Source organism: Protobothrops mucrosquamatus, unplaced genomic scaffold (assembly GCF_001527695.2).
Source record: "Protobothrops mucrosquamatus isolate PMUCROS unplaced genomic scaffold, P.Mucros_1.0 scaffold638, whole genome shotgun sequence".
In the NCBI taxonomy this organism is placed as follows: Eukaryota; Metazoa; Chordata; class Lepidosauria; order Squamata; family Viperidae; genus Protobothrops; species Protobothrops mucrosquamatus.
In genome coordinates this window covers 854,519-879,924 of record NW_015386930.1, presented here as the reverse complement: position 1 = coordinate 879,924, position 25,406 = coordinate 854,519, and the positions used below count along the sequence as shown (strand labels likewise).

The 25,406-nt window shown below is 35.6% G+C and overlaps 1 protein-coding gene across 1 annotated transcript; it reads left to right on the top strand.

The window, feature by feature from the left end:
* Positions 1 to 268: 268 nt before the first annotated feature.
* CNTN2 (contactin 2) lies at positions 269 to 25,406 on the top strand. The gene is made up of 22 exons (XM_015817807.1): positions 269 to 323; positions 4,793 to 4,937; positions 6,374 to 6,549; positions 7,614 to 7,709; positions 8,905 to 9,114; positions 11,683 to 11,782; positions 12,642 to 12,817; positions 13,334 to 13,470; positions 14,501 to 14,630; positions 15,149 to 15,299; positions 16,201 to 16,328; positions 16,628 to 16,803; positions 16,998 to 17,118; positions 18,882 to 19,040; positions 19,156 to 19,305; positions 20,170 to 20,240; positions 21,564 to 21,798; positions 22,429 to 22,544; positions 22,802 to 22,988; positions 23,774 to 23,886; positions 24,280 to 24,448; positions 25,196 to 25,406. The coding sequence occupies exons 1-22, from the start codon at positions 269 to 271 to the stop codon at positions 25,303 to 25,305; spliced, it is 3,111 nt and encodes a 1,036-aa protein (XP_015673293.1). The 3' UTR covers positions 25,306 to 25,406.

Below are 25,406 nucleotides of genomic sequence, written 5' to 3'. Positions count from 1 at the left end.
AGATCCTATAATTGGATTAGAGCATATTTACAGAACAAAGCATAACATTATTAAAGTCTTACTAATTGTAAACTATTGTTTAAGCAATTCCATTTAACAGAGATAAGAGATTATACTGCTGGCTAATAAGTAATAGTAAAGTAGTAATTTGCAAATATAGCTTTCAGTGGCTTGGTAGAATTATCAACAATTGCACACATGTTTTCTTACAGATTCACACTCTGTTCTTCTGTTTGCTGAATTGTCTTTCACCTACTGAAGCCTACAAATGGGAAAGTCTGCAGAACTTCTCTTATTTTCATTAGTAACTATCTCTTCTACAGGTAAGAATTTCTTTGAAGGGTTCATTCATATTTAATTGAGCATAAGGACTCATCGAATTAATGCCAGTTAAGTAACAAAATTATTTGTATTTTCATCTAGCATTCATGATATTAAGTTATACAAGAAGGATAACTCAGCTAATATGAACTTCCATATGTTTTCCTTTTAAGTCATGTACTTACAATGTAACTTAGATATGTCTGCAAACAGAATTTATAAAGCTATTTATAATTATTTTTGTACTAAGTAGGAAAACCAAAATTAAAGAATCAGACGTTGTATATCAACCTTATTAGAAAAAATGTCTTTATTTTTTGGGGAGTTACATAGAAGTTTTTTTAAAAATGTCATTTATCTATTTATGATATTCTAAATATCAGAATCCTTTTGCATTTTCTGTCCTTCACCTAATGCACAAACCTCTGCTTTTCATTGTATTCAAACTATTCATAGAAGTTTCATGCTATGCTTTAAAAGGTTGATCTCTCAATGGGAAGGCATTTCATTTTAGATGGCTGAGAATTAGATAATGCTTTGGTGCTAATTCGTCATCTTGGCAGAGGCAACTTCTATGTCCCTTATAAATATCTAATTACATTTTAATGTTTTTGGGGTCTCTTGGGAAGGTAGTTGGCCTAGATCAGGAGGCAATTAGCTTGTGTAGAAGCTACTCTGGCCCACATATGTCAATGACATCAAGGCAATGCTAGGAGGTTCCTCTATTAACCAGCTGAATTTAGGAGACTTCTTTTTTTGCATTCAAGCAGAGACCATAAGGATTAAATCATTTACAAAGCCCTACAGGAGCACTTTCTAATGGTTGATAACATATGACATAAAAGATTAGTATAATGATGGCCAGAAGGCTGGAAATACCTCATGGGGAGCATGAAAAGGAGCCAGGCAGAAGAAAAGCCACCAATTGATCCCATTGGGAGATCAACCTTTTTGAGAATAAAAATCTGGATTTGTAAAAATACCTAGATATTTTCATCAATGTCAATATTATTTTCAATACATAGCTCAGGTCTTCAGCTCTAGAAAGTTGAGCAGCTCCAGAAGCCTCCCTCCCTCCCTATCCTAAGCGCATATACAGGGCTATTACAGCTGCAGAAAACAAAAGATGAGTTGTTCTAAAATGGGTGCTGACTCTCTTCATCACTTGCTTGGCAGCATTTGGAACTGAAGAGACTGTTACTCAGATCTGGCTAACCACAAACTTCTCTGCAGTGCTATATAATGCCAAAAAACTGCAGCAACAGGACCAACGTTCTTATGTAATACATTGAAAACATTATCTAATAAACCGCATGTGAAATAATTGTTAAAAGAACTTATAAATAGATCTGAAGAAGTGTCTCAGAAAAATATTGAAGGCAAAGCTAATTTAAGTTTTGCCCATCCTTCTGTTCTCTACTGAAGCTCAATATGGTCTATTCTGATTTTCTGCTTTCTTTGCCATATGGATGTAGGCTGTTCTACCTATGATCACTCAGAATTGTGTGTAGTACAGGATTTCTTTCCAAAGAAATATCCTGTAGTCTGACAAACCATACTCAGCAAGTAGTCCTCAATGGTACTACATCCACATGGAGAGAAGTAAGCAGTGGGGTACCACAAGGCTCCGTCTTAGGCCCAACATTCTTCAATATCTTCATTAACGACTTAGATGAGGGAATAGAAGGGGAACTCATCAAATTTGCAGATGACACCAAACTGGCAGAAATAGCCAATACCCCAGAAGACAAGCTCAGGGTCCAAAAAGATCTTGACAAACGTGAACAATGGGCCCTATCCAACAAAATGAGTTTTAATGTGGAGAAAAGCAAAGTTTTATATTTAGGCAGGAAAAATCAAAGGTTTAAGTACAGATTAGGCGAGACCTGGCTCAAAAACAAATAAACTGTGAGAGGGACTTTGGAGTCCCAGTGGACAATCACGACTCTGAGCCAGCAGTGTGCAGCAGCAGCCAAAAAAGCTAATACAATCCTGGGTTGTATAAACAGAGGCATAGAATCAAGATCACGTGAAGTATTAGTACCACTTTATTAGTACCCTAGTAAGACCACACCTGGAATACTGCAATCAATTTTGGTCACCATACTACAAAAAAGGTGTTGAGACCTTGGAAAAAGTTCCGAGAAGAGCAACTAAAATGATCAAAGGCCTGGAGACTAAAACATGAAGAACAACTGCAGGACTTGGGTTTGGCTAGTCTAAAGAAAAGAAGAAATAGAGGTGACATGATAGCAGTATTCCAGTATTTGAGGGGCTGCCACAAAGAAGAGGGGGTCAAACTCTTCTCCAAAGCACCAGAGGGCAAGACAAGAAACAATGGTTGGAAACTGATCAAAGAGAGAAGCAACCTAGAATTAAGGAGAAAGTTCCTAACAGTAAGGACAATTAACCAGTGGAACAGCTTGTCTTCAGAAATCGTGGGCACTCCACCACTGGAGTTTTTTTTTTGTTTTTTTTTAAGAAGAGACTAAGCAGCCTTATAGCACAATCCTGAAAAGGCTTCTTCAGCTGTAGAGATCTCTGATTTCAGCAGGACTTGTTCTTATTTAACATAACTGCACAGCATTGTAGTCTTAACTACTGAATATACTTTCCTGGTTTTTGTGCTGGGATTTCTGCTAATCCTATTTTAAAATAGCATTATTAGTGGCAGCACTTATTTTGTATGTTAATACTTATTAGAAACTTTATATAAGCTTGAATAATTCAGTTTAATGAAGAAAAATGTTTTGTCCGCAATTCTTTTATTTTTAAGCAACCAGGAATAGTTGATAAAATTGTTTCATGGAGATAGATTTAGCCTTCCCCAATGTATCAGGTTCCTGGTGTTTTTCACCACATAGAAAGGCATTAACAAATAACTCTTATTAACTCATTTAGTTTTAAGTTTTATGTTACTTGCTAATTGTTTTTTTTATTGAGATACTACTAAAACAGGGCCGAAAAATTTCTATCCTTCCAGATGTTACTGAACAATTTTTAACATTCCAATTTTCCAGCTGGACCTTCTGAGAACTGCAATTCAGCAACAACTGAAGCACACCTGCAAAACTATTTTATCTCTGTTCTTAGATAGAATTATCCTATGCAACCTTCCTCATTCGTGGCACATGTCAGCCTTTAGTTGTGCCACAGATCCTGAGTTTATGCTTTAATGATACAATAATATAAATAGAAAAAATAAGACATGACCATGAGAGATTTCTGCCATACCATCCTAACATTTACTCTATAAGAACCTAACAACATCATAAGTACTTCATAAAGATACCAAATGCATGTTATTTTGGCATTTTATCAGATGCCTTGAAATCTCAGGTACAAATCTTCCTAGTCTTTTTGCACTTTTCACAGCTCCAATGCATAGCCATTATAGGAAAAGATGAGGGCAACAAGAAAATCAGGGACGGAAAGCAGAACCATGTAAAATAAAAAAACAAGATTAGCCAAGATTGGATTTTCTCGCTTAAGAAAATATACCATTGATATTTAGAGGCAGAAATCTGAGGTTTGAATGTGCAATTATCATGAATTATTTATTGAATTCTGAGTACTCTTAGCCAGTCCTCCCCGCCACAGCCAAAAAACTCTAAGCCTTGAGTACATCTGCTTTTAGCTATTGAAATGTCATTAGAAGATGACAATCTTCTTAAGCCAATATTCCATCCTTTGTCCATCAGCGTCAAGGACAAGACCATTTCCAGCTGAGATAGGATAAGAGGGAGCAAAGGGTCCTGCAATTATTTTAATTAATCCAGCAATGCTTTATTATCAGCATGTGGATGTGTATATCTTGCTAACTTAAGAGAAGACAGATTGCTCAGATTGAAATGCAGAAGGTCCCACTTAGTGAGATGTATGTCTGATGTATTCCACACTGTCAACCACTTTCACTTCCACATAAATATAAACGTATGGATTTTTTTTCTATACTCTTCATGGCCATAAATGGAAAAGTTGGAGCTCAGAATAAAATGAGTACCTTTATCCTTCTATATTCTCCCCAGTTGGAAGTCACTCTGGCATAAGATACTATGGTGTTGTTGTTTTTTTAATGCTTATTTTAAACAGCACCTTCCTGTTGGAAGTAAGAAGGCAAGCAACTGATTGGAGAATATTAAACTTTTCTTGGAGCTTCATTTGTCTGGTGTTTTATGTTCTGTGTCCCATACAGAGCACATGAAAGTTTAACAGAAATTGGCCTGTGGTTGTTAATTCTAAAGGGCAGAAAATACAAAATACAGAATAAGAACAGTCATCTGATGAGATACAATTATGCAAGGGCTTGAGCTTCATCATAACTTTTCTTTTTTCATGAAAGAAAAGTGAGGGGTATTAACAAATGCAGAGTGTAGGGCAGCCAGACTTCATTTGAAGTGCTCATTATTATTTCTGAATTAGATTAAACTGTGTACATTTTAAGGGGGTTTTTTTCTGTCTTCCTATGTAGTCTGGAAGTCAGCTGAGACTATGATGAGAAACTATGGGCCTGTCTTTGAAGACCAGCCACACAATATCCTTTTTCCAGAACGGTCAACAGAGGAGCAAATTTTGTTGGTGTGCCGAGCACGAGCGAGTCCTCCTGCAAATTACAGGTGATGTCACTTCTAGCATCTGCTTTGTTTAATGGGAAACATGATTGCAAAATCAGAGGGCACATTTTGTGTCAAATGGCACTATATCTTTGCCTAGGCTGCTAATAATGTAGACAAAGGCAAACATTTCATATTCCATTCAGTTAAATGAAGTACTGAATGCATTAGTAAAGCATAGAACTAATTATTTTTAATTCACATCCAGGGGAATTTAATTACATTTAACATATTAGTGCAAGCTTGTTCATGCCTCTTTAGAAGTAAACCAAATATAGATTCTTTGTGCTTACTTCCAAGTAACTGAATCTGATGCTGCCTGTTTTATATCCTGGATTAGGTTTTATGCTTTGAAAACTTCTGAACTTAAAATATGATTCAATAGATAGAAACATCCAAATATTGTATCCACATTGTGTTTAAAAAAGGAAATCTGCTGAAAAACAAGTTGCTTAAAATGTGCTTCAAAACACAATACAGGTAGCCCTGACTTAATTTTTTAAAATATAATTTTGATTAAGAATTTTAATTACAATACTCAAAACTAACTACTTTTTTTTGTATGTCCAGTAAACCATCCTTTTTCTCTTGATCTGTCATTTGTAATTTCACTTTCTGCACTTTATCTTGTCCTCTTTTAAAGGACACTAAGTTTGTAAACCTCACTTTCAAATCACTTTCAGAAATTGCCTGCTAACTATCTTAAAGCTATGAGAGATCACCCCAAACATCTCATCATATTTTGCAAAAGTATCAACCTCTGAGCAAATACATTTGATTTTATTTTTAAACATTATACATGTTATACTGCATGTAATAATCATAAAACATTTTAAGCATATGAATGATTTACCAAGGTCTGCAAATAAGCTGTTTGAAATTATGGTTCTTTGATCTTTTGGACTATATTCTATATATTATAGATGAGTGTGTGATCTTTTGGAATGAATCACATCTGATATATATGTATGTATATATCAAAAATTCAAACAAATGCTTCCATATTTATTTGCTCAATTTCTATAGTTGCTCAGCTCACCAATTGCGACTCTGAGCAGCTTCCATAGGATTATAGCAAACAAGGAACAATAGAACGCAGAAAAATATAGGCTGCAGAAAAAATTAGGAACCAGAGTGAATTTTTAGATATTCTAGCTTCTCTATTTAGAAACAGTCATGGATCTCAGTCCTAATCTTGGTGCAAAATATGCTTCTGGTTATGCTTAAACAATATTTAAGTTGGTGGTCTTTCATATTAAGAAAGTGCAATCATAATTTGTCCTGTTTTTGACTGGGGTTTTATAGAAATAGACAGACAATATTTCCCATTCAACTACTATCAAACAATAGGCTCTTTTGACCATTCAAGTAGTGCTAATGTGCAGCTGTGGGTCTTCTAGTATGTTCTCACTCCATCCCAATATCATTGTTTCTGGCAGGTGGAAGATGAATGGAACAGAGATCAAAATAGAGCCAGATTCACGATACAGGTTAAATGGTGGCAACTTGGTAATAAGAAACCCAGTGACAGCTAAAGATGCTGGATCCTACCAGTGCATAGCATCCAACTCCATGGGCACAATAATAAGTAGAGAAGCTCATGTTCGCTTCAGCTGTAAGTAATTTGTCCCATTTTGAATACATTCTCTGTACAAAAAGGACAGCAGTGTCAAGACTTCTGCCACCCAAGCTGCTGTGACAGCATGCTTGGCCAACATAAGCAACCTGGTTGAAAATCAGTGCAGTTGGGGCAGAAGTAAAGTTCTGATATATAGCTGGATCACACTGCACCTTGTCATGATTCAGTCTTTTGCAAGGATGATCAGGATTTAGCCTATAACCAAACAGAATTCTTCACAAATTTATTTTATAGTTCCTCTTATAACCATGATTTTAAATTTTTAGTCAAGATGCTAGAGACGTGAGCTGTTTTAATGAATATGTAGATATGAACAAATCACTTTCTTTTGGGGTGCATGATTCTGAATACAAGCCTGTAAAAATGATGGGGGGCTAGGAGACTATCTAATGGCAGTAGCTGCCTTTTGTTGTAAATAGGATAAATAAAAGTTAAATTTAAGGATTGTCTTCTCCACATTGATTTCCTTCTTTCATAAAATCATGAGATGATACTGTGCATAAATGCTAACTGTGCATCATTCTTCTAACATGTAAATAAGCCCTATTTAATGCTTATCTTTGCTGTGTAGTATTTCTGATCCAAAACTGTACTTTTTCAGATCAAACTAATTTACTAAAAGCTCGAAAAGAGTTGCAAAATTATTTATCATATCACAGAGTTTCCAAGTCCAGCATACTCGTTACTTTTTTCTGTATGGAAAGCTTGCTGCTGTTTTTACATTTTATTAATAAACATTGGGATTATATGTATATTGATTACAAACAAACAGATGTGACTCATTTTAAAGAGCTGCTTAGAATTGGAATTACTAATAAGAAAAAAAGGATAGAAAGATAGCATTGACTTCTCTAATTCAAAAACAGCAGACTCTCTAAAGACTGCTCCTGAAGACACCTGCTGTTATTTTCACAATTTCCTTTTGATAGGCTGGGAACATGATTACCTGTAGCAAGCAATATTTCCCCTAAGAACCAATTTGTAAAAAGTGCTAGCCATCCTAGCACACATCTGAACACTGGGCTGTTTGTATGTCTTAGATCTGCAGGAATTCTCTACAGAAGAACGAGATCCAGTGAGGGCTACAGAGGGCTGGGGAGTGATGTTGACGTGCAGCCCACCACCACACTATCCAGGTGAGGAAATAGCAATGCATTAGAAGTGAGGCTTTCACTGAAAGGGTACAAAGCATCCATATTTGAGGAATGACATATCAGAAATTGGTGTTAGGCCATAACATTTGGCCTGGTAGAATGTTAATATTTGATTGCTGTTATTTCTTTGATGTTGTCTTTATTGACATTATTATTGCTCCTTCTTGAGTAACAATAAAGTCCAAAAAAATAAATAATTGTTTGGTACTGAACCCACTTTGTAATTATTTTTCGATACACCACCAACATTTAATTCTTATTCTTTAGAATTGTTTCAGAATCATTTGGACCTAATTAGCAATGTAGAGTGTTGCCAAATATTAATAGAAGTTGCTACACTTTCTGTTAAGTGCAGATAATTACAGTGAGAAAAGCTCTGAAAAGTACGAAATTTTCAAATTATTACAGACCTCATCTCTATAGTTTCCAGTTCTTCAGTGAAGTCTGAAATTCTTCCCTGAAATCAGGAATTGGATGCTAATTGCTGCTGCAAATTCCCCATGTCAAAACTGAGAATTTTGATATAGATAGAAATGGCATTTATCACTGTTTAGTGGCACAAATCTATGTGTGCATATTTCTCTGACTATCCTACAGAATTTGAATAATAGGATACTGTATTGCATTTCATGAAAAGGGATTGTGCTAAATGTTTCCATCCAGAACTAAAGGGGTTTCTAATTTAAGATACTGGATTCAGCTCTTTTTAAAGAATATTGTGGGACAATTACACATCCTCTCTAAAAGGACAAATATTCCCATTTCATTCGGCATAAGACATCAATATATATCACTGATATATACCAGGCATTGGGGTAGATAGATAGATAGATAGATAGATAGATAGATAGATAGATAGATAGATAGATAGATAGATAGATAGATAGATAGATAGATAGATAGATAGATAGATGGATGGATGGATGGATGGATGGATGGATGGATGGATGGATGGATGGATGATAGATGGATGGATGGATGGATGGATGGATGGATGGATGGATGAATGAATGGAGTGCAGAATGAATTCATAGTAACTGGATTTAGTAATAGGTTTGTCTAGAAAATAACCAGCTGAGGTCAAGCTTTCACTGTAACTATCATATGATATAAAAAAATCATTCTCCCCCTTCCCCTCTGTTTCTCTCTCTCTCTCTCTCTCTCTCTGTATATACAGGACTTGAATATCGCTGGTTAGTGAATGATTTCCCAAACTTCATTCCAGCAGATGGCAGGCACTTCATCTCTCAGACAACAGGAAACCTTTACATTGCTAAGACTGAGGCTTCTGATCTTGGCAGCTACTCCTGTTTTGCTACGGGCCATATTGGCTCTGTTAAAAGGAATGTTTTTAGCACGTCTTCTCAACTCGTTCTTGTAAGAGAAGGTCAGTATTTAAAGGCTCCTATCTGTGTGTCTCTCTGTCTATAATGGGTATCCACTAAGCCAATCATTTTCAGGGGTTTGCAAGGTGGGTTTTCTCTGTGTGTATCTCTAATATGTCCCATATAATTTGCTAGTCATGTACCTACAAAAGTTTAATGTGCTTGATTAATATGTTTGCTGGGTGTGTGTTTGTTTGTGTTTGTTTTTGTCTCTTTGCATCATTCACAGTGAGGCTAGGGGAGGGTGTTATTTCTGTGACTGGCAGGAAAAGATCATTAAATGAAGCCCATGGATAAGGGGGCAAACTTTGCTCCTTTGTGCATTATATCATTCTATTGGATAGTTTGATTCAGTGCTTATATTTGAAAGAATCGTAGAAACAGAATTGTGGAGTTTGAAGGGATCATAAGGATCATCTAGTCCAGCCAAGAGAGATGGTTCTCCAGGTTCTTAAACACATCTAGAGAACAAGAATCCACAACCGTAATTGATAGACTGTTCCACTATTCTACAGATCTTACCATCAGGATGATTTTCTTTATATTTAAACAGAAATTATATCCATTGTTTCTGTTCCTAGCTTCTGTGGCAATGGAAAACTGTTCCTCACCATGTTCTCCATGGCATCTTTTTATGTATCTGAACACTGACACCATGTTTTTCCTCAGTGTTTTTTCCTTCAGATTCAACAACTCAAATTCTTTTATCCTGACTTTATATCACTGTATTTTTTTATTGCACTCCTTTGAACCTATTCTAATCAGACGATATCCTTCTGGCTTCACTTCTCTTACCAATAAGTCTGATTCCATGATTTCGTCTACTTCACACTTTACAGGTGAATACTACAGACAAAAGAATAAAATATGTATCACTTCTAGTTTTGACCTTTGTTTAAAAAAACACCTTTAACCGAGGCCATTATTCTTTGATGAGGTTAGGAATATTGAAAAGTATATTTTACTAAGTCAGATCACTACTTGTCTCTCTAGCTCAGTAATGTTTATGGTGAATGGCATTGCCTCTTTCAAATGTCAGATCTGGAGATACCCAAGACTGAACTGGACATCACATAACCTAGCACATTCAAATATAAAGGAGAATACCCATCATTCAAAGTAATATCTTCTTTGAATGAAACTTGACTCTTGTTGTTCACATGAAAACATTGGGGTAGTTTACTTGGCAGCAGAATGGAAGTGGTTTGTCATTTTCTTCTGGAATGTTTTTGCTGGTCTTTTTGTTGGTCTTCTATCCAAATGCTGACAAGATCCAATTCTGCTTATCTTTCTGAGATCAGTCAAGTCACTGCCATTTAGCTGGATACCTGTCAGTTGCCACCTGTTGGGCTCAGTCCAAGAATGACATATTTCAGTCCTTTATTTGCTTACACTCAATAGAGAGATTCTTGATAGACTAAATCTTTACTACTCTTATCCTAATGGATACACCCTGGGAGATTCTAGGGAATGGTTAGCCTAACTCTCTTCCTTTGCTCCTATTTAGCTCCAGGTTATTTTTGCTTCTTGTCTTGCCTCTCTCCTTGGAATCTGCTCCTTACATCCTGGGAAACTGCTGCTTCACTGTAGTCTACTACACAACTTCTCCAATTAACACTAGACAATATTTTATATTTTTAGGTCAAATTATCTTCATAACAATTCTGCAAGTCTGATTCCTTGTCTTATAATTTAATAGAAACCAAAGCAGAGAAATGAAAGCAAATATTCTGCTTAGCACACCATGCCATCAATTTTTAGAGTGTAGAATTGATTTGCTTTTATATTATTATTATTATTATTATTATTATTATTATTATTATTATTATTATTATTATTATTATTATTATTATTATTATTATTATTATTATTTTATATCTCATTGTTGCTGGAAGCATTTTTATAACAGAAGTTAAGATATAGAGTCTACTTTAAAGTCATCAAGTAAAAGTTATTGTTTTACAGAAACCTGAAACTAAGTGTCTGTCAGCCTAGTTTAGGTTCTTCACTTCTTCAGCGTATGTCTCTTAACATTGCAAGTAATTTAAATTTTACAAAAGTCCCTTTAGTTACAATTGTCTTATTACTTTTTTACTGAAGATAGAAGTAGAGCTGAGATTAGGAAAGGACTGCAGCTTATCTGTTGGGCACACCAAAAGCCTAATTCAGTCCTTGGTACCTTCCAATATGGCTGGAAAAAGCTTGCTTTAGAAATTTTAGAGAGTTGGTGCTTACACAGGGTAGATAATGTTGAACTAGAATGCCAGGGCTTGGTTCTGCTGAAAGTAGTTTGCCATATTCTGAGCAACTTGATAGCACAGCTGAATCAAGACTTTTGGGTTGAAAAATTTTGAGATTTTAAAATTTTTCAAACCAGAGGAGAGGGGGTAGACCATATGGTAGCTCCAGTAACATATTGAGTCTGCTGCCACAGCCATTGAAGTAAAGTTCTGCAATTAGTGTACTTCCTTGAATTTCAAGTTGAAGATGCATTACTATTGATCTCTGCTTTATAATGACTTATTTTTCATGACTAACATCTTTGCAGTCACTTCTCTTTCTCTCCTCAGATTCCAGACCTCATGCCCCAATCATTAAAGCCAAGTTTCCTTCTGATACCTACGCTTTGACTGGGCAAGTGGTGGCTTTGGAGTGTTTTGCCTTTGGGAAGTGAGTAGCTGTATCAATGCATTTAATTCCATGTTGTTGACAACATAAACATTGCCAGTTCTTATTGTCACTGGTTACATGCTATGGTACCTACTTAAAAGAATCAAGTTTATAGAAGAGAAGGGAAGTGTGACCTATCACTTTTAAGGAACTATCATAGGAAAAGTATGGAGAGCTGAAACTATTAACCCTATTGAGCCCATTCTCTTTTTGTTATAGAGTGGCTGATTTATGCAGAGTTTTGTACTCTGTTTGCCTATTAAGTGAACAAACTAGGGTTTTAATAATTTGATTATTATTTACTCACTATTTTGATCATTTGACTACTAAAACAATAAATGTCAACTGGATTGAGTTAGAGCTCACAAATGTTTGTTTTATTCTATTAACGCTACTCATTTGCCCTGGACTGGGTGATGTGATAAGAGTGTTTTGAAGCAAGTACAAAATCCACACAAACAAGAGGGGGAATGTGATTTGCCAGCCAGTCTCCTGTATATTTTAATATATTGATAAGAGAAGAAATAAAGTTGAGAAGGTTAAAAGTAGGTCACACAGTGGTTTCCAATCAAGGGAAAAAATATGCTTCAGAGAGTGCAGAGACACTCACATAGTACCTTTAGCAATTCCTTAAAGCAGCTTTGTATTTTCCTGGCATCACGTCATTTCCCTCTATACAGTTACTGCATCCTATGACACACATAGGATAGCCCTGTATAAAAGTAATGGACAAACTGCTACACATAATAAGGAAAGGAAAATGTATCAGTGTGCAACATGTTGCATTGCCCCTGATGCTTGAGCGGAATGGGACCCTGTTTAAGTATCCTTTGTGACAGATGTTTCTTTTACAATATAGCCCTGTCCCTCAAATAAAATGGCGAAAGGTGGATGGTAGCCAGTCCTCCAGATGGATCTCATCTGAACCTGTGCTTCAGTTTAAAGAGGCGAGCTTTGATGATGAAGGCACTTACGAGTGTGAAGCTGAGAATGGCCAAGGAAAAGATACTTTTAAGGGCCGCCTCATTATCCAAGGTAAAGTCACAACTTTTAGTTTATTATGCTTTTGGAACTTTTTGGAGCTCCCTTATATTTATTTATTAAAAACATTCATAAGTTCCATATTTGTTTAGCTTTAACAAAAACTGCATTATGAAATAGAGAAAACCATTTTCTGGCTTGTTTCAGATTGACTTTATTTAATGGAATGGCAGTATGCATGTGAACATAATCTGAGCAAATAATCTACATCTGATTTTCACATTGGTGAAGGTGGTTTTTTTTTTTCATTTTATTGCATTGACAAAAATGGCCATTTTATTGTTGTGATAACTCCTAAGCTATTTGCTTGGTAAGTGAATCATCTGGAGAAGAAACCTATCCTTTCTTAGTGAAGAGACACATGTTTATGCACAGGTGCTATCATTTGGGTTTTTAGAAATGAAAGGTACAACAATGAAGTTGTAGCAAATCTTCACTAGATTATCATCATCATCATGCACTGTTTGAAATGCATAAAACCTGCTCCTTTTTTACTCTTTTTTTTTTTAGCTCAGCCAGAATGGCTAAAAGTAATCACAGACAAAGAAGCTGACATTGGATCAAATCTCCATTGGAGTTGTGCTGCAGCTGGCAAACCAAGGCCTACATTAAGGTGGCTACGGAATGGGCAACCATTAACTTCCCAGGTACATATGACGAATGAATAAATTGTACCTGTACCATTGACCCTTGTGTCAACATCCTGAAGACTATGTAACATGTAATTTTATGAAGACTATTTAACATATATCTGGGTATCCCTCCAACATAACCCAGGAGTATGTTTTTTTTATTTGTTCAACTTGGTTGCTAAGTGGAAAATCACATGACTGTGATTGTGCTTACAATTTTATTTCAGCTTTCCTCTTCAATGTTGTATACATTTAATATGAGGCAAAGATCTTCTATAGTTACTTTGTTTAATTATAACTTTAGAGTATTTAAGATGGCTTTGCATTTAACTGTTTATTTTTATTCCTTACTCTGAAGTAAGGAATTTCAAGTTCAACTCATTACTTTGGAAAACTTGTTATTCTAAAGGAGGAATTATTTCTCTTTGTTATGTTAAATTTTAGTCTCTGGTTTATATTAGGATAATGGGATTAATTTATATTTCTGAAATGTGACTTTACTAACGGGTTAGAATGGAGACATGAAGTGTATATTTGAATGAAATAAGTTGTTATTTAGAATACTGTTTTCCAGCTTGTCTTTTGTAAAGGAAAAAAAGAGTCTCTCTTTGTCACATTAAAGTGGACTGTTCTTTTAGTCCATTTACATTAATATATTGACAATATTTATATAGGATTTTTTTGTACTTAAGTTGAGATGTGGAATGTTGAGCTTGTATAGGTTCATTAATGTTAAAATGTTAGAGATTTGTTTGGATCTTTTGCTGATAACTGGATTGAAGAATGACATTACTTAATTGATTTGCTTATTATTAACAGATGGGTTATGGGATTAACTGTTTTATATTTGTTACATAAAAGAAGGTAAAGAGATTATGAAATTATTTGCCACGATGAGAATGGGAAGTTGCTTTTTTGGGGAGTAGGTGTTATTATTATTTTTTATTTTTTCATTTTTTTCTTACAATTTTTCTATTTTTTCTTCTAGTTTAATAACATTATTTTTCATAATAATGTTATCTTTGACATTCCCTTGTTTAAACAGAATCGCATTGAAGTGAATGGTGGGAATTTAAAGATATTAAAGTTAACAGTGGATGATTCAGGGATGTACCAGTGTATAGGAGAGAACAAACATGGCAAAATCTATGCAACTGCGGAATTGTATGTCCAAGGTAATTTCTGGCTTTCCAAGAATTAAATGAGAGTTGCCCTATTTATAAGATAGGGAAGTTAATTTTCACAGCCCTCAGTACTAAGTATGTTTAATCGGTTGTCCTGAATTGAACATACTATTGTTTGTTTGTGATAGTGTGGTTTTGAAAACTGCAGGTTGTTCTGCTTAAAAAGCTGGATAGAGTAGGCACTTAGTCAAATTGTTTAATAGATGCTGTAGATTTTTATATAGAAAAGAATGTTTAGAAAACACTTGCAAAAGGCAGAAAAGTGTTGGTGAAAGTTTGAGAAGAACTGGGCAACTTTTCAGGATCTTCATGCTAACCACATTGGCTTTTACACTATTATAATATTTACAATTATTCAATTAACCAAGGGCAATGAATTTAAAGTGGTTGTTCTTGCATGGTACATTAGACCATCTTATTACAAATTATTTTTAATGACCAAAAAATAATTGCTTTTGTGACTTTTTTTTGGGGGGGGTAGAAACTCATTAATTGCTTTTTCTCTTTAGCCTTTGCTCCAGATTTTCGACTAAACCCTGTCAGGCAATTGATACCAGCAGCTCGAGGTGGAGAAATTATTATTCATTGTCAGCCCAGAGCTGCCCCAAAGGCTATAATTCTTTGGACCAAAGGCACTGAACTTCTGAGAAACAGTTCCAGGTAGGAGAAATCCATTTCTATTTCTAGCTTAGGGTCAATAACTTTACAAATATTCTAGTTAATGCAAGCTCTAATTAGTCCAAATGTGGGACTGATTTTAATGCAAGTTCTGATCCCATCCATGCTTCCTTAAAATTGTGTTCTGTTGGCCTTACTTCCAGTTAAGGATAATTATTCAAAGACATATCATCTGTTGTGGCTTTGCTTGAAGCCCATTAATTGATTTAAATGTGCAGTGGTATCCATATGGCAGCATGTTGTATTAGAATAGAATAGAATAGAATAGAATAGAATAGAATAGAATAGAATAGAATAGAATAGAATAGAATATTGAAGGTTTGTTTTTGGTTGGCTGTGGCAAACTATTTGAACTAACTGTGTGCACACCTTTTTGTAAGAGAGAGAGAGAGAGAGAGAGAGAGAGAGAGAGAGAGGAATACAGCGGCAGAAAGACAGGGAGAGAAAGAATGTGCAAAGTCAGCTTCGTGGTTGGGTGGACTTAAGTCCCCTGAGTCTTAATATAGCACTGTAACTGAAATGTACACTGGCTCTACTCTTCCAGATCACTTTAAAGTAAGCCAATGAGCAGAGAGTATTTTACAGGATTTGGTTTGAATGGCCTGCCATCATCTAATTATCCTCTTTTCTTTCTTTTTATCTCTTAAAAATGACATCCTAACCACAATAGTATTGCTTCTTACTGATGAGAAGATGTAAGCCGTCAGTGACTCCACTCATTTCACTGAAATTCTATTTTATATGGAATGTTATTGTTGACACCTTCCTTGTTCTCTAGGGCAAAACTCATCCATGTCTTGATGCTTTGTTTCCAGTTCTTTAACCCAGGCTTCTGTGACTGTCATATCCATGTGTTTACTGTTGGTCTCTGCTTTTATTGCAGCATAATTATTACTCCAGAGGGCACCTTGATCATTCGAAATATTAGCAAGCCCGATGAAGGGAAATACACTTGCTTTGCTGAGAATTTCATGGGCAAAGCAAACAGCACAGGAATTCTGTCAGTCCGTGGTAAGGATAAATGCTTTATTTCTATGAGGACAAATGCAATAATAATGGACAGGGTAGTAGTACATTTTGTCTATAGAAACTCTTCTCTGGAAGAGAAGAATACATCATTAATTTACTCTCTCCACGGTCCTATGGAACCTACCAGGAACCATGGGATTTTTAAAATCCTTTTCGCCTCTAAGAGTGGAACATGATATCAGAAAACTCAGCCCCCATGCAAGTTCCCAAGGTGTGTTTTATCTTCATATGCATACAAATGGCTTTCCATTAAGAATTATTGTTTTGCTTATCTTTTGCAGATGCTACTAAAATCACTCTTGCACCATCCAGTGCTGACATCAACTTAGGTGAAGATATTACCCTCCAATGCCATGCCTCCCATGACCCAACAATGGACCTCACTTTTACTTGGTCCCTGGATGACATTTTAATTGACTTCAGCAAGTCTGAAGGCCATTATAAACGAGCTAGTACAGTGAGTACCTGATGCTATTTTTCCCCCACTAGCAAATAGATTGTAAGGTATGATGGTCTTAAGTCCTACTGTCAGAGCTATGTCTACTTCCAAGATAATGCACTATTTTTAAAACATCTTTGTAAATGTATGCATTGCAAAACTCCTTTTTGATTCTGACACTGTTGCTGATGGTTTGTTTCTCCCATGGACAGAAAGAGAATATTGGAGATCTTGTAGTCTTGAATGCTCAACTGAAACATGCTGGCCGATATACTTGTACAGCCCAGACAGTGGTGGACAGTGCCTCTGAATCAGCTGTACTAGTTGTAAGAGGTATTTTTTCTTGATTCCTTTTTCTTGAAATAACAATTTCCATTTTTAATTGCTTCTGCTTTGTCTGATAGATAGATGACTTCTGTGATTTCAAAGTGCCTCTTATAGTATTTCTATAAGAGATAGAAGTATATTTTGTTACATGTATACAAACTCACCTAACATAATATAAATTACTATGCTGTAGTATTAAAGCAGGCATGTCAAATTCGCGACATCACGTGACGTCGCACAACGTATCGGGTCGGTTTTGCCATTGCTGGCAATGGAGTGGGCGCGGCTTCCATGTGACACGTCCGCCCTGTAAAGGCTTCAGTCTTATGAGCACACAAGCACAGCACTTTAAGTAAATATAGTCATTTAAATGTACATTGCATTCAAAAATAAAATAAGAGGCATGTGGAGATTCTTTCTTACAATGTGAACGGGGTTTTTTTAAAAAATAAATCCTATGAATATTAGCTACAATCATAAGTTTTGAAATAGTTTTGCTCTACTTCAGATTTGTGAAGAGCTGGTAAATGAAATGTATGTGGAACTGATGTACTAATGCTGGACATTTGATAGAGTTTAGGTTTACAAGACTGCTGCTTCTTTGGAGTGTTTTTCCTGTTACCAAGTATTTATTTTGCTTTTTGGATACTCAGAGCTGTGTTTGTAATGACTGTGCTATGTCCTTTGTCAGTTGAGAAGATATTGATGCATTGTGACATTTTATGTTCTTTGCTTTTTATGTTAAAATCATATTGTCTGTGCTTATAGCTTATACGTCTATGATATATTTACTTGCTTTTTTATTTATTTCATACATTTTAATGCTGTTTCTAAGTATGCAGAGAATTGCAGTATATTCATTTTTTCTGTATTATAGTTTAGACCTTTTTGGAAGGCATTACACTGTGATACAAATGTGACTACAATATTGCCCATTCCAGTTCAGTTTCATGCTTCTTTGTTGCTATCAATTTCCATATTTTGGTTTTTAGTTTGTTTGGGGTTTTTTAGCTTGTTTTAGCTTGTTTTCGATGGCTGCAGTTTTCATTGTTACATGCTCTAGTTTTAAGATTTATTCCAATTTTTGGCGGGTATGGTTGATGGTTGGTTTATATTTGTGCAGTCTGAGGCATGCACTAACTATAATCCATCATATTCCTCAGCCATAGGTGCTATTTGCCATTTCTCTATGAAATCTGCACCTATCCACTCTGGACAAAGTGTAATATATATTGTGTTCTGTTAGTTTACAGCTCATCCAACACAAAAATAAGCCCAAAAAATAAGCACACATTCAAAATGAGCAGGAGGCATAGTTTAGAAAAGCTTTATCTATAAAATATATATAAATATGATACATACAGTTTCATTCAGCTCTGGGGAGCATCAACAACTCTTAACTTGGAGATCAGAAAAAAACATAGAGAAGACTAAGACACGCCCAGACCTAGGCTGGATCACAAGCCTCACACAGCCAATATTGTGTCTTAATCAAAAACAGTTCTCATTTGCTGGTTTGTTGCTATGGCTATTCCAGTTCATAAAATTTCTTACACAGTGACATGTTCTATTCTCTTTTTTTGTTGTTGTTGCAGCTTTGAAAATTGTGCGTTAAAGGACAATTTGAGCATTATCATTTGAATTCAGAGTAATACTTAATGGACTGCCATTATGGCAGGGAAAGGAGATGGGATAGTGATCTTCCTCCAGGAAGCCTATGGATCTCTTGAGCCAGACTTTTAAATGCAATTTCTGTTTCTTTTTTGTAGGTCCTCCAGGCCCTCCTGGGGGATTGGTGGTGAGGGATATAAAGGACACCACGATACAGCTAAGTTGGAGTCAAGGTTCTGCTAACCATAGCCCCATAGCTAAATATGTTATCCAGGCCCGTACTCCACTTTTTCCACAATGGAAGCAAATGCGTACCAGTAAGTGTCTTAAGGGCAGTGGCCTGCACTAAGTAGGTTTCAATATAGAGTTAACCTTTTCTCCCTTTAGTGCTGATGGCTCTATTTATTCTGTTTTTGTGCTTTTGGGTTATAGATCCCACAAATATCGAAGGCAATGCAGAAATAGCCCAAGTTATCAACCTCATACCATGGATGGATTATGAATTCCGTGTCCAGGCTAGCAACATCCTTGGTAGTGGAGAGCCCAGTGTGCCATCTACGAAAATTCGAACCAAAGAAGCTGGTGAGTATATGTAAAACATGAAATAATAAAATGTGGAATCAGCTGCATAATGTTAATAGCATTCTCATAGTAAGGTAGTGGCCCATATGCATTATCCTCTTCTTCCATTGGATTCAGCAGCCAGCTGGTGTTGAAAATTTTTTAATCATAATTTGTATGGTTTTCATACTTTACGGGGACTAAAATTCTCTTTTTGAAAAATGCATGTTACTTAAAATCTTTTTTACTGCATGGTATTTTGGCTTCCTTATCTAGTTATAACTGTGTTATCCTTTAAAACAGTGGTTCACAAATTGTGATTCCACAACAGCTTAAAATTATACATTACTTTATATAACCCCACTCCTTAACTAATTAATGCATTAGGCTTAGCAACATTCAGAAGTCCAAGCTCAAATCCCATGCCTTAGGTGTCATTAAAAGGGGGGGGGGGTTCTTCTAAGTTGCTCATGAGCCCCAGAGGTTCCCAATCTATAATTTGAGAATTCCTTTTTTAAGTATTCAAAAATAATAATCATGTCAAATAAGTCATAAAGCAAAAGACCAGTCAATCTAAATCTCATTTATGTCATTTTATCTTTCACTTGGTAGAGTGAAAGGAGGGGGACAAGGTTCAGTGATAGAGCAGATATTTTGAATATAGAAAATTTCAACCACAGATCTGAACAATTCAAATGCTCTCTAAAATCATGACTCTCAATTACCAATCAGTATTTACAGTATTGAGCTACATGAACAAGTAATCTGATTCAGTGCAGAGCAGCTGTCTATATCTTTATTAAATTATGATGTTTTTTCACTATTATTTGGCTTTTTTCCCCTAATTCGACTTGCACACTCTCTTCCTTACTGGAAACACAACAGCCCCTACAGTTGCACCATCAGGACTCAGTGGAGGAGGAGGAGCACCAGGGGAACTCATTATCAATTGGACAGTAAGTTGGCCACAGAAGCATACATTTTCATAATTAATGTAATATAGTTTCTATTTAACAGGAATTTTTAGGAACATAGAAGTAAAGCAGCTATTCAAAACACATGAATGTTGGTACTGCTTTAAATAGATTTGACTCCTATGTTTTATTAAAATAGTCAAAGCTACTGTGCAGAATAGGCTTTTACCCACCTGTAAAATTTTATAGGAATTGGATTAAAATACATGGGTGCATTAAATTGGATTAAAATGTAGGATGTAGCAGATCATTTATATAAATAAAAATGTAAATGTTCGTTTGTTCAAAATCTTAAATCTCCGAAAGTTCTTCACCGATTGCTTTGAAATTTTGACGCAACGTTGCATTCGAATACACACGTGTTTTTATATACCTATATTATATAGATGTCACACCTGTGACAGGTAAAAACATGCTTTTTTGAAAATCAGTGCCATCTGTTGGACGTAAAAGCAACACGCTTTTACCAGACTGAGCCACAGCAACGCGTGGCCGGGTACAGCTAGTACTGAATAAGAGAATATGCTGGTGGATTCCAAATTGAATGTGAGCCAACAATGTGAAGGAGCTACAGTATAGTGTCAATGTCAGGACTATAGAGAATAATTCCTATGAGAGGTGGGAGATCTAGAAACATGAAATATAAATAAATTAAATAATTTCTCCCTGATTGGCATTGGTGGGATCATGCTAAAAATATGGGGCCAATTTTGAACATCATATACTTAACCAGGAAAAGGGAAGACTGTAGGGACACATGATAGCAGTCTTCAACAATCTGAAAAGTGTCATGAAAGGACAGAGCAAAAGTTTTCAGAGCTGTCCCAGAAGATTGGACAAGAAAAAAAATGGATTTAAATTACAAGAAAGTAGAACGGTTGGATATAAAAACAAAAAACAAAAACAAAAAAACCTCCACCCAACAACAATTCCCAGTATAGAGAGCGATTCAACAGTGGAACAGAAAATAGCATAGTGACATTTATCTAGATTGGGAACTATCTATTGAGAATATTGTAGTAGTGAATTAATATAGTGAGCAGGGGAATAATATGTACTGTATATGCTATATATATATGTGAAGCATAATTTCACATACTGTTACTGGTTTTAGATTTTTACCTGCTGTAGAGGTTTTTGTGGTTGTTGTTTTTTTTACTCATTTGGACGTTTCATGTTATTGTTGCATATATTAACCTGTAATATATTGGCATCATAAAATCTTAACTATATAAGTGTTGTTCAGTATTTCTGTTTTATTCACTGGTTGTTTCCTGCCACCCTATATCACAACCTTCATCTCAGCCGATGCAACGAGAATACCAAAATGGAGATGACTTTGGATATAGGCTCTATTTCCGGAAAGAAGGTACCCAGTCCTGGAAGATTGCAAATGTGCCCCATGCAGAGTCACTACATTATGTTTATCGCAATGAGAGCATTTCTCCTTATACACCATTTGAAGTGAAGATCAAGGCCTTCAACAGGAAGGGAGAAGGGCCAGAGAGCCTAGTATCTGTTGTGCATTCTGCAGAAGAAGGTAGGCTGGGATTAAAAGGATTTTAAAAGTTCTGTAGCAGATGTTCTTGATTTCCAGATATACTGTTATCTGGCAGTTTCGTAGATATCATGAGTTAATGATGGCCATAGAGTCTGGAAAAGTATATGGATTTCCTCTAATAGTTATAAAGGAAAAATTCTAAGCAATAATATATAGCCAGCAATAATTTGTTCTACACATTCTGGGTTAGAATCAGTTTAATTTTCTTCTGTTTCTCCTAAAAGCACTTTATAGGGTTGCCAGGTGTCCACTATTTGAGTGGACAGTCCACTTTTTTCACATTATGTTCACTATTTTTTTTCACAAAATAGTGGACATTTTTTTTATTCAAAAACTTTATGATGAAATGGTACGTAATCTAAAGCTGTACAGTCTACTTTTTTTACTACTTAACCCCCCCCCCCCCGCTTGTCCGCTATTTTTTGGAAGCAGACATGGCAACCCTAGCACTTTAACAAAATTAATCTAGCATATTTGATAAGATGTCTGCTGCTTGGTCTTTTACATTTTGATCAAGAGTCTGGCTTCTGATCTTGATCTTTAAAACTGGATTAGATTTGCCTTTACATGTAAAGGAATTTTGCCTACTAAATTGTTTTACTTTGACAGAACCAAGAGTGGCTCCCTCTAATGTTACAGTCAAGGCAGTAATGGCTACAGAAATGGACGTTTCTTGGAATTCTGTGGAACATCATGATACGAATGGAGTCCTCTTGGGTTATGAGGTAAGAGATAGGACTGAAACTGGAACAAGGCAGAATAAGAAACAGATCAGTTGCTTTGAAGTCTTAACGCCTGATGAAGCCACTTCACTGAATCGGCAAATATGAATTGTCTTATAAAATGACAGTCTTTTCTTATCGAATGATAACATGGGCTATTCAGTTATATTCATGTAATGCTAAGTCAATAGAAATTATTGTGTTTAAGAAGCCAGAGTTGTCGCTTAGGACCAACTGACCCTGTATATTATTGTCTTCAGATCCGATACTGGAAACATGGTGACAAAGAAGAAGCCGCTGACAGAGTAAGAACAGCAGGCCTTGTCAACTTGGCACATGTGACTGACCTCCATCCCAACACAAATTACCATGTGTCAGTCAGAGCATACAATGGGGCAGGGACTGGGCCAGCAAGCTCCCCCACCAGTTTCTCGACAAAAAAGCCACGTAAGTGAACATTTGATCAAATAGCAATTACTCCTCTGTTTTTCATGTATTTCAGCTGCATGTAATATGCATGGGTATTATTTTCTAGACCTATTATTTTGCAGTGGAGATCTATTTTTAATATATATTATTTCTCTGCTGTTTCATGTTGGTGGGGTTACCTTTGAGTGCTTCTTAAACCAGGCAATTATATCAGGATTCTTCCCTTGAATATAAAACAAGAGAATATTTGGAACCAGAGACATATGGCAAGGATATCAGTAAGAAGATGAGTCTACTCAAAAAGAGGGCAATCCATGCCAGGCAGAAATGTCAAAATCACCATTTATCTAACCATTGTTTATTATGACACTTTCCCTTCTGAGAAAAGATGGGTAAAACAGAATGTATGACAGGCCCAAGCCCACTGCAGTTTGCCAACCATTTTTCTGCAGTTCACAAACTAGGATTTAGCCTTTTTGATTTCCAAAGGAAAAGGACAGGTAGAGATCTGGTATGGCAGTGGCTGTTTTCAGTCTGGAAAATCACAATTTATATTCACGCGTAAAACCTTTTCTAAAAAAAATATATCATTTGTGAAGTATCTAGGAATAAAGAGCAATACAATGGAGATGTTTAAATTCTTCCATTTTCCAAATGAGCCAGGAAAAGAAACTTGGTGCATCTGTGAGTCACCAAAATAAAACATTAATAGTCTTTAGAGAGATGAAATGGTTGGCTGCAGTACACAAGCTAGTTTGCCTTCTGTTCACTCTCTTTAAATATATACTTTTTACATTTTCTAGCACCAAAAATGCTGCCTGGCAACATTACCTGGACATTTTCCAGCTCCAGTGTAAGCATTAAGTGGGATCCTGTGATTGCCAACGCAGATGAATCTGTTGTCACTGGCTACAAGGTATTTATAATCTGTAGCATTTTCCCCATGAGCAAATGATTTTTAATTTTTAAAGAGCAGTATAACAAATCAATGCAGCATGGTATCATTACAAATAGTTCAGGGAATTGTGGGATTGCTGCATTAATCACTGAAAATCAGGTCCTATAACCAATTCTTGGTTCTGAATTTTTGGCAACTTTGCAGTTCCTTAGAATGTGTTTTCAACCTATAGGTTACTTTCTATAGACCTAGGTTTGTATATTGTAAGTCCTGATAAATATGCATAGACTCAAGATGGACATATTTCAGGTTGTTGAAGAATTTTCTAGGTACTGATTGCTAAATAAGAAGGAGGAAGAAATTAAAACATGGAAGAGACTAACAGTAAACTCAAAGTGCTTTCCTCCACAGATGCTATATCATGCTGATGCACACTCAGCTCCTGTTCTATACATAGCCAACAATAACTGGATTGAGATCCCAATCCGAGAAGATTCAACTCATGCATTGGTGCAAATTAGGACAACAGGCCCAGGTGGAGATGGTGATCCAGCTGATGTACACATTCTGAGAAACAGTGGTGCGTCTACCTTTCCTTCCCTTTCCTTGTTAGTTTGCATTTTATTCATTTATTTAGAACATTTGCATATTGTTTTCAAGAAAAAAATCTTAAACTGCTTGCTATGTTTTGTTTTTCCAGTAGAGTCAGCATTTCACCAGATTTCTAAAAAGTCAAGTTGTTGTCTTCCAGGGAAAGCGTATTCATTTTCCTCTTCTTGATTCTATTTTCCTTAATTTTCTTCCTGGTATGATATTAAAAAAACTAAGAAAAAATGATTCAGAAAAAATAACATTTCAGGGGTGACCAATCCCAGTTTTTCCCCTTCTATATTAGAATAAATAATAGCACAATTTCCACACTTTCATTTCTGAACATCATCCAATTTACTATACATGACTGAATCTCAAGAGTATCATGGTTGGTAGAAAAAGTGATGAAGCTATTATACATTCAGGGAAATTAGAGAAACCATCTCATGAACATCTGGTTATGTATCAAGAATTTAGAATTTCTTGTTTCTTGGAACTAAATAATGGTAATCTAAATCTCTTTAGATTCAAATTTAAGATGGAGAAGAATTATGGGGTTGCAGTTTTCAGCTAATATTTGAGATAAATATTATGGTACTAGTTTATGAATTTAAAATATTTACCAGAAAATGTAAAATATGAATTCGATAACACATTTGCTAAATCTCCTGTTTGTAAGAAAAGGGGATTGTTGTTGTTTTTTAAATAAATCTGCACTACTTTTTTTTTTTTGCAGGCACAAGTATGATGGTGGAAAATTCTTCAGATCACCCAGTGCTTCATACAATGGTTGCCCTAACTCATGCATTAATAATGCTTGCCCTCATTGGCTCCTCAGATCTCTGATATTAACTACTAAAATGGAAAGCTATTAGATAAGATTTTTCATAATCTAGCAAATCCACAGGTCACCATTTGGACTACAAATTTCTACCACAACTATAATT

Excerpts from the sequence above, each read along its gene's own strand:
- CNTN2 (XM_015817807.1), top strand. The coding sequence starts at position 269 with ATGGGAAAGTCTGCAGAACTTCTCTTATTTTCATTAGTAACTATCTCT. Across the intron at positions 19,306-20,169 it reads AATTCGAACCAAAGAAGCTG|CCCCTACAGTTGCACCATCA; the intron begins GTGAGTATATGT and ends GAAACACAACAG. Across the intron at positions 22,989-23,773 it reads TTTCTCGACAAAAAAGCCAC|CACCAAAAATGCTGCCTGGC; the intron begins GTAAGTGAACAT and ends TACATTTTCTAG.